The sequence below is a fragment of the Copadichromis virginalis genome, linkage group LG6 (genome assembly GCF_057382275.1).
Source record: "Copadichromis virginalis isolate Kocher_CV1m ecotype Utaka linkage group LG6, C_Virginalis_male_GT1.1, whole genome shotgun sequence".
NCBI lineage: Eukaryota > Metazoa > Chordata > Actinopteri > Cichliformes > Cichlidae > Copadichromis > Copadichromis virginalis.
The window spans coordinates 33878603-33887987 of record NC_140623.1 but is presented as its reverse complement, the minus strand read 5'-3'; the positions used below and the strand labels follow the sequence as shown (position 1 = coordinate 33887987).

Here is a 9385-nt window from a genome sequence, read left to right as displayed (position 1 = left end):
ATCTGTATTTAGCATGTAGTTTATTTAACATTGAGTTCCTGCCCAACAACTGTTGATGGAATTTAGTTAGTAGCTAAATCTGCTCTTATGAGATCAATGTTTGTTGTCCCTGAAAATAAAGAATAAAAACTAAACTTTGTGTAACTCCACATCTAAGACTATGTGTGAAGCCTCTGTGACTGCAGACATAATCCCCCCCCAACATCTTTTCCTGCCGATTCACCATCGGTTTGTGCGGGGAGGCCACAGTTTAATCTGTGGTTAGCATGGCCTCCCTGACCACCATTTGACTCTGTTTCTCCATAAATCACAAATATAAGACTTACCGAAACGTTTTAATGTGTGAGTCATTTTTATTTTTAGAAGTCGCCCCAGGCCTTGATGTTGTCCTTGAGGCAGAAACCAGGTCGCTGTGAAGCAACGTGAGGAGAGGGGAGACAATGAAGCTCAAGAGCTCTCTCTAGTGGAGGCAATGATTGATAGGAAGATTTTGCTGTAACTCAGACTGTTTCTGCGGCTGGAAACTGATGAATATGGCAAAAAGTTCCAACAATAAGTGTTCAAATAAAGTAAGACCGCAATGAAAATGTGATTATGCTTTCAAGCTATTGTGTGAAACAATATTCATTCTTTTTTGTCCTGGTTATGCACATTCTTCGGGGGTTTTTTGTGTTCATTTGGTTATTGTCAAAATCCTGGGTCACAATATACCTAGGTCATATCAAATATTTTGGTATTGGCATAATTGAAGGCATATTTGTAAGGCCATCATGAACAGATGGTATAGGCAGAACTCCCTCACATAGGACAAATGCCGAAATTAGTGAGAAAATAAAGGTTCGGGAGCAGCTGGCTCATAACATAACAAACCAAGGCAAACAATGTTAAAAGAAATTAAAGAAAAGTACCATGTTTATGAGTGAAAGACAGAGTGAAACACTTATGTCACAGGAGCAAACTGTAGTGATTAGTCAATCCAGATTGCTCATGGGTTGATATGTGCTTTGACAAAGTAATCAAATTTAAGGTGTTATAGAAACTTTAATGCATATGAACTATGCTTTTTTATACTGACTTCTCTTTTTCAATGGTTGAACTTTTAACTGGAAAGTTCACAAGGCAGTAAATGGCACCAGAAAGGGGATTTGAATGGGGAACTGAGAGATTTTAATATTTGCTGGCACCTATGATTAGATTTACAACCACATTAGTACATGAAGATGTGGCGCACTCAGTACCTGTTATTCATCCACTGCAGTAAGTACATTTATTTATTAACAGCAGTCCATTTAATTTATGTAAACAACTTTCTTATATTGAGACTATTGCTGAAAAATGTAACACTTAAGAATAGATTTTTCTGGTTTTATGGATATAATTGTCTACAGGCTTGCCTGTCGCTATGTGCAAACTAATCTAAACAAGTCTTCTGTTTTGAATGAAGAGATGCTGGATTAAACTCACTTTAAACCACATCCACACACCTTATGTTTTATTTTCATAAATATTTGCTCACTCAGTGCTGTGGGTGTACTCAGAATGTATCTCCTTAGCACTACTAAAAATGAGGCACTGAATGACTGTTGTTCACTTCTCATTATAAATACAACATGAGGAGTGCCTCATGTTTCATTTTGCACTGAGAATTTTCTTTAGATATCACAAAGTCTAAGCAATGGGATAATTTCAGTCAGGGATGTAAAGCCTGTGTGATGTTATTTGGCCATTATAGACATTAGCAAACAGGGAACATACAAACACACAATCATACATATACCGCGATCTTTATAGTATGATGCTGTGATGGTGTTTCATTCTATGCTATGCATAAATTCCATTCAGTGCACATCTGAACTGTCAGATGTACATATGTATACAATTTTGGGATTTGTATACACTCTACAGATGTTGGCATTACACTGTCCTAATCAAATTTCATAACATCTCATTAAGATTGTTTCACTTGTCTAGGAGGAGATAGGGAACATATATACAGTACAGTCATTATAGCATGCTTCTGCAGGGAATAGAGAACCAAAATTCATCTGCAGCGATGTGAAAGATTCATTATGCAAATACTTGATTCCAGTTTTTGGTCACCACTTACAAATATGTCCAAACCAATCACAATCATTCATCAAATATAATTTGCTCAAAAAGAAGAAATTCCATCCATTTTCTTAGCCAAAAGACACACAATAATTGTATTTTGTGTTTAGCTTGTGCCCCTGAGATCACAGAATAGCACATAGCACAGAGATGAGGCAGACAGAAAAAGAGGTGAGGGACAGCTGCTCCCAGGGTGAGAGAAGATCGCTCGCAGAGTCCTTTGGCGCTGTGGGCAGACACTATCCAGGTACAGAGAGAGAATGTGGAGTTGTTGGTGACGTGTAACACTGCTGCTGAATTTTAGAAAGTTTTTTGTGTTTATTTTAAAAAAAAGGGAATTGCCCTGCTTCCTTAAAACCCATTTTTAAGATTTTAAGGAACCATTAATTTTCCTGCTGTATATCTCACTAGGATATACAGCATATCCTGGTGGGATATACAGCAAGGACATTGGAATGTCGCTCGGACTGGAGAATTGTATTTGGATGATAACAAAGAGAGGGAAGGTAGTCAGAACAGAGGGGAATGAACTACCAGAAGGCAATATTGCAGACCTAGAGGACAGCTACGAGCACCTGGGGATCCCACAGGCAAATGGGAACCATGACGAGGCTGCTAGGAAAGCTGTAACCACCAAGTACCTGCAGAGGGTCAGGCAAGTCCTGAGGAGTCAAATGAATGGTAAGAACAAGATCTGGCCTATCAACACCTACGCCCTGCCCATGATCAGGTAACTTGCTGGGATAATCAGTCGGCCAAAGGAGGGGATAGAAGCCACTGACATAAAGACCAGGAAGCTCCTTTCCATGCATGGAGGGTTTCACCCCATCCAGCAACCTGAGGCTGTGTGCTGAGCAGAAGGAAGGAGGCCGGGGACTGGTGAGTGTCAGCCCCACAGTCCAGGATGAGGCAAATACCTCAGGCAGCAGAACCCAAGATATAGGAGGAGGAACCGTCATGGAAGAACAAGCCCCTGCACAGTATGTACCACCGGCAGATAGAGGAAGTGGCTGACATCCAGAAGTCTTACCAGTGGCTGGACAAAGGTGGACTGAAAGACAGCATAGAGGCTGTAATCATGGCAGCACAGGAACAAGCTCTGAGCACAAGATCCATAGAGGCTGGGGTCTATCACACCAGGCAAGACCCCAGGTGCAGGCTGTGTAAAGATGCCCCTGAGACAATCCAGCACATAACAGCAGGGTGCAAGATGCTAGCAGGCAGGGCATAACTGGAACACCATAACCAAGTGGCTGGCATAGTATACAGAAACATCTGTGCCCAGTATGGCCTGGAAGTCCCGAGGTCCAAATGAGAAACGCTCTGTAGGGTGGTGGAGAATGACCGAGCTAAGATCCTGTGGTACTTCCAGGTACAGACAGACCAAATGGTGGTGGCTAACCAGCTGGACATCATGGTCGTAGACAAGCAGAGGAAGATGGCTGTAGTGATAGATGTAGCGATACTGAATGACAGCAACACCAGGAAGAAGGAGCACAAGAAGCTGGAGAAGTACCAAGGGCTCAGAGAGGAGCTTGAGAAGATGCGGAGAGTGACGGTAACAGTAGTCCCAGTTGTAATCGGAGCACTGGGTAGGGTGACTCCCAAGCTAGGCGAGTGGCTCCAGCAGATCCCGGGAACAACATCGGAGATCTCTGTCTAGAAGAGCGCAGTCCTAGGAACAGGTAAGACACTGCGCAGGACCCTCAACCCCAGGGCTCTGGTTGAGGATCCGAGCTTGAAGGATAGATTGCCCGCAGGGGTGAGAGGGGAATTTTATATAATTTCTTATAATTTTTTCTTGAAAAGCCAAGGGAGGGCCTAGCCCTGTCAGCCCATTCATACCAGCTGTCCCTGTCTGTACCTAACACTGTTTTCTTCTGTTTACAGTTTCTCTGAGCTGTGTCACCAGCACAGCAGGGGTGATCCGTGTGTCTGGATATGAGGGGGCAGATGTTAATGTTTCTTGTTCCTATAAGACGGGATTTCAATCTTCCGAGAAGTACCTGTGCAAGTCAAACTGTGGCAAGAGTGATGTTCTTATCATGACGACACAACCGAAAAACAAAAAATACTCCATCTACGATGACACAAAGGCTCAAATCTTCACTGTGACGATCTTCAACTTGCAGAAAAGGGATGCAGGGAAATACTGGTGTGGCATCTCCTTATTTGGAAATGACATCTACGCTGAAGTCACAGTGGATGTTGGGCAAGGTAAATAAAATGACCTTATATAGTTATTTAGTATGTTGTAGTTTTGGGGCGCGGGGTTCTCTGACAACAGATGGATTTGTCAAAAGTAGCTAGAGCACACTGGAGAAGGTTTTCAAAACAAAGCATTGACAATTTTTTTTGCACTTACATTAGTGACACTCGTCAGCATGAACAACATTTGAGCAACATTTGACCTTTCTGCACTCCATGTGTCACGATGAAACAGAGGTTTCTCTTTCATCGTGAAACATGGAAGGAAGCAAAGGATACACACAAAAATAAAAAGTAATACAGTACAGATATAAGCATGTTGCTTAGATAAGAGTCAGCACACATTTTTGGATGACAGGATAAAATTAAATGTGAAACTTATTTTAGTTTTTTGACATCTTTTTCTTTGCATTTACTTAGTCTCTATTTTAGCTTGTGACAATTTTTGATGTTTATCTTTCTGACAGACAGCTGCTGTAACAGTGTGACCAAAATAAAAAGCTATAAAGAAGATTCCGTGACCATCAGTTGTCCTTATGAGTCTGAGTACCAGAACAGCCTGAAGTACATCTGCAGAGGAACACGGCCCTCCACATGTCTGCAGCAGGCACTGATCACCTCTGACAACAAAGAAAATGGACGATTCAGACTTGATGATGACAAAGTGTTAGGAAAATTTACAGTGAGCATTACCAGACTGACCCGAAGGGATTCTGGTTTATACCTTTGTGGTGTCCAAAGAAACAGTGGACGAGATGTTTTCTCTGCTGTTGAGCTTCAAGTCAAAGGTGAGAGTTTATAGTTATGTCTCTTATGAAAGCTAATACAGAAAGTATTTATTATATATAATGTATTTTATTATTTCAGAAACAGGAAGCAAAAAATATTGCTGTACAGTAAGATTTATGTTCTCCTAGATAGCTCTTTTTCTTTTGGGTTAAAGGGACTTAAATGTGATGTAAATCCTCATGCATTCAAAATTTCAATGATTTGTGATTCTAAAATAGGAGTGCTCATTTAGCTATTAATGAAATAAGGAACACAAGGTACCAAATGCTGATCAGTCTAGAGATTTGGTGCTATTTCTGCTGTTTAGACAGACTGGAACATATGATATGTGGATATTATGATACCTCTGTGCAGATTTTATTCTCTTAAATATTTCTTTTCCTGCAGCAATTCACATTCTGGTTTACTTTCTGCCCGCACCTCTGGTTATAATGCTGATACCGACAGTGGCTTGGATCAAGGTTTATAAATGCACCAAAGTGAGAGGTAATACACACATATGCACACAAACACATATAGATTTGTCCACACACAAGCACTTTAATTTATTGTTTTCTGTGTTGCTCCAGCAGCTGACATCGCCATGAACAGAATCACGATAAACACTGAAGAAGCAGGAGAAGTAAAGCTTAAGGATCATGTGAGAGGAAAATACATGAGACAGTATCAGAAGCATTTCGAAAGTGCAATGTTTGCTGCACCGTACTGGCGATTTAGCTTGCTTTGACAGTGGTCCTGTAAACGTTACGTTTATTCTCAGGAACATCTTCCCACCATGTCCTCTAAAATGTGTACATTATTTCAATATTACATTTCTGTAGACTCCTATTTACTCAGTTTAGGCTAAAAAAATCAGAGAAATAGATGCACCTGGTGCTAGTGGGCCAAAGAAATATGTTATCATCAAGAAATTGTTATGCCACGTGTCCATCTTATTGTGACCTCTGAATTTCACTGTGAGTTTCCTTCGTCATTGTAATCTTTCCTTCTATTTGTTTTTTAGACTTATGAAAACCAAGCTGTTGAGGCGTGTTTCAATTTGGGTTCTTCTGAGGAGCGGAACAACTGGCACATCTATGATAATGATGATGGTGATCATGTGTATGAAGATATCCCTGAGACAGAAGATATGTGTTTTACTTATGAACGCTAAAAGGACAGAACCAAAACAAACCGAACAGTATACAAAACTGTGATCAAATATGTGGTCATATTAATGCCTTTAGTACTAAATGTAAAAAGTCATCTTTATATCGGTCATAACCATTTACTAATTACAGCAACACAAAAAAGAGCCAAACAAAGACGTGTTGAACCTTTCAGTATCCTGACAGTGCTGAAGTGGTCGGGTATCGTTTACGGTGAGTCATGCACTTTTCCCTCTCGATGAACAGTGAGTGGGTTTTGCAGTTGATGTCTTTCTCCAACGCCATGCGTGACTCCTCCAGACGAGACAGGGACTCTCTGGCTTTGCTCAGCTTCTGCTGTAGAGATGCCAGAGTGGCATCAATCTGCTTCACCTCCCCTTCCAAACTACAGACAGAAGCAAAAAATCAGAGCAGCGAGAAAGACAAAGCAGTTTATTGTTTTGTGCATGCATACCTGAGTTGGGGTTCATCTCTGCACAGTTCCATGTTGGGTCTGAGGGAGCGAAGGTAAAGTCTGGACTGAGCTACTCGCAGTGGAGCTTCTTTGTTGTGAATGGCCTGCTGCAGAGCCACAATGTTTTTCTCCTGGGCACCAATTTGCTCCAAGATCTACACATGAGATAATACAATCAATCATCAACTAATAACCAGTCATTTACTCTGTCTGTCAGTTCATCCACCTGTTTGAGCTGCATATTGAGCTGTGTCTTGGCCTCATTCAGCTCCACACAGCGTTCGCTAAAGGCTCGGTCAACACTGGAGCACTGGACTCTCAGATCCTCAGCCGTGTCCTGCAGCACCTGCTCTACCAGCAATCTAACACACAAGGATTCCATTTGTTTAAAGCAAATAATAAATAATGAACCAGGATCAGTTTCAGATTCTGCTGCAGTATATGAACTAGTATGTGCTCTAACCTGAGACTGTTGGTAGCCTGTTCCTCCTGCACGGCCTTGAACAGGTTGTCTTGTGTAAACTTCGTCCATGATGGGTGGCTGGACACCCTGCAGCAAGTGAAAAAAGTTATCAGGACTGTTTCTCGTTTTTTTAGGTTTATGTAATATCTCCAGCTGCTCAAACTCACTGTTCTTGCATGGCAGCTGAGCTGGGATGGTGCTGCGTATCTGAACTCATGTTACTGTGTCTTCCGCTGTGGTCATCAAAATGGTAGGCCTGGTACTTATCAGACCAGTCCATCTCTAAAGTGTGCTTGGCTTCTCTGTTCAACCTGATGCATAGACACACATGAAATAAAAGTTTCTGTTTATAGTTATATAAATATTTCATGTTATGAAATTCTACATGTTATGCAGTTTTAAACAGAGTTTCAAACTTACTTGATTTGACTGACAACCTGAGCTGTAGTTCTCTTCAGAAGAGCCTGGACACTCCTGATCAAGTCCACTTCCTGCAAAAGACGGAGTCATCTTACTGGTTAATGTGTTACTGCCATCTGCTGGATCTCATTATTAAACGTTTTACTCTGAAAATATTACAGTAAGAGCTAAGATCAGTTCAAATATGTTTAAATATCACTGAAGACAAGAAAAAGCAGACATTCTTAGTTTGTTGAGGTGAAATCTGCCACTGCCAGTTGATCAGATCACACTAGTTCACATTTGCCATTAACTTAGGTGCGATTCTTTCCCTTTAATTTGAAAAGCATTATTCCAAAATAAAATATCAATGTGTCTAAAATATCCCATAAGCAGTAATTGGTCAAATATCAAATTAAATACACTTTTGAGAAAATGTATCCAAATACAAATTTCACTTTAATTATAATTATACGTTCAGATTTTTGCAAGCCCACACTTAGGCGATATTATTTTGGATCATGAAATATTGTCTATCACCTTGAACAACTCTTCCTCCACAGTGTCTCTGACCAGGTCAGCTCCCAGCCTTCTCGCCCTGCAGTTCAGGTTGTCTGTGGCGATAGCATAGGGAATCTCGGTGGCATCCAGCGCCTTCTCCAGCCGCATCTTCAGCGCCACCAGTGACTCCGTGTCGGCCAGCAGCTGCTCGATGTGCCGCTGCAGCTCAGACTTCCAGTAGTGGATCTCTTGTAGTCTCTCTCCCAGACGACGTGTTCCCTCGGCCTGTGTCTTAAAAGTGGATGCATCGGTGTCTTGGTACAAAGTTCTGGACTCTCGCTGAAGGCTCGTAGCTTCGTGGCAGTCGGTACCGGCTTGCTGAAGTAAGTTTTGGTAGTTGGAGAACCATTCAGTCGGGGTGTATTTAGCCGAGCGGTACCCTGCTGTGGCTAAGCCCGAGGACGGCTGTGGGGCCGCTACAAGGTGATCTTTCTCCGGGACCCCCTGAGCTACAGCTCTGCTGTCATAGTGAGGTCGTGATACTACAACATCCGAGCACATTTTTTTTAACAATTCAAATGGCCTGCAAGAAAAAAGACGCGATTTATTTGGACTGATTAAAGCAGATTTAGTCCCAAATAAAAAGTAGCAGCACTAACGTTAACAGTCCGGACCAAGCTGTAGGTTTGTTTGTTTGGTGTTGCCTAGTTACGCATGTTGGCTCAGATGACACGGCTAATCATCAAATGCTAATATCAGTCAAACAACAAACCCAAGTATATAATAATACGATAAATAATAATAGAACTCTGGGACCAATTCAGCGTATACCAGAAGAGAACCATTTTAAATCTCTGTAGTATAGTATACAGAATTTGTTGTTTAGATGCTAAATATAATATAATATAATATAATATAATATAATATAATATAATATAATATAATAACCTTTTATTGTCATTGTACATTTACAACAAAATTATGGGTGCTCCAGGCTGGGAGCAGGAATAAAGTATAAATAGTAAGACAACAGGAATAAATAACAAACTGGTGAAATATATGCAATATATGCAATCAAGAGGAGTGCTTGGAAGTATTGCAAAGGATTTGATCTGAGTATAGAGTCATATGAGTGGCCTGAGTGATGAGGATTATTCAGACCATTGCTGCGGTAGTGAGTGGGAAGGGGTGGTATGTGGGGGGACTTTCTGATTCAGGACGGTGGTGAGGAAGCCTTTGATCCAGGAGCAGGTGGTCCAGTTTGGTGTCGAGGATGTCTGGGGTTATGGTGTTGAGCTTGAGCTGTGGTCCACG

At 41.4% G+C, this 9385-nt stretch overlaps 2 protein-coding genes across 2 annotated transcripts; one reads left to right on the top strand and one right to left on the bottom strand.

Annotated features, from left to right (window-relative positions):
- The first annotated feature begins 1220 nt into the window (after positions 1 to 1220).
- On the top strand, positions 1221 to 6259 carry LOC146708239 (polymeric immunoglobulin receptor-like). The gene is made up of 6 exons (XM_085460797.1): positions 1221 to 1257; positions 4000 to 4326; positions 4785 to 5105; positions 5494 to 5592; positions 5676 to 5746; positions 6110 to 6259. The coding sequence occupies exons 1-6, from the start codon at positions 1221 to 1223 to the stop codon at positions 6257 to 6259; spliced, it is 1005 nt and encodes a 334-aa protein (XP_085316923.1).
- Positions 5623 to 8793, bottom strand: tekt4 (tektin 4). Its single transcript, XM_085460015.1, has 8 exons — positions 8111 to 8793; positions 7592 to 7662; positions 7339 to 7482; positions 7172 to 7258; positions 6935 to 7070; positions 6709 to 6863; positions 6423 to 6639; positions 5623 to 5711 (listed from the first exon to the last, which is right to left on the bottom strand). Exons 1-7 carry the CDS (start codon positions 8630 to 8632, stop codon positions 6426 to 6428), a joined length of 1329 nt encoding a protein of 442 aa, XP_085316141.1. The 5' UTR covers positions 8633 to 8793; the 3' UTR covers positions 5623 to 5711; positions 6423 to 6425.
- Positions 8794 to 9385: the final 592 nt, after the last annotated feature.

Excerpts from the sequence above, each read along its gene's own strand:
- LOC146708239 (XM_085460797.1), top strand. The coding sequence starts at position 1,221 with ATGTGGCGCACTCAGTACCTGTTATTCATCCACTGCA. Across the intron at positions 5,106-5,493 it reads TGTTGAGCTTCAAGTCAAAG|CAATTCACATTCTGGTTTAC; the intron begins GTGAGAGTTTAT and ends CTTTTCCTGCAG. Across the intron at positions 5,747-6,109 it reads AAGTAAAGCTTAAGGATCAT|ACTTATGAAAACCAAGCTGT; the intron begins GTGAGAGGAAAA and ends TTTGTTTTTTAG.
- tekt4 (XM_085460015.1), bottom strand. The coding sequence starts at position 8,632 with ATGTGCTCGGATGTTGTAGTATCACGACCTCACTATGACAGCAGAGCT. Across the intron at positions 7,259-7,338 it reads TCAGCTGCCATGCAAGAACA|GGTGTCCAGCCACCCATCAT; the intron begins GTGAGTTTGAGC and ends CACTTGCTGCAG. Across the intron at positions 6,864-6,934 it reads TCAATATGCAGCTCAAACAG|ATCTTGGAGCAAATTGGTGC; the intron begins GTGGATGAACTG and ends TCTCATGTGTAG.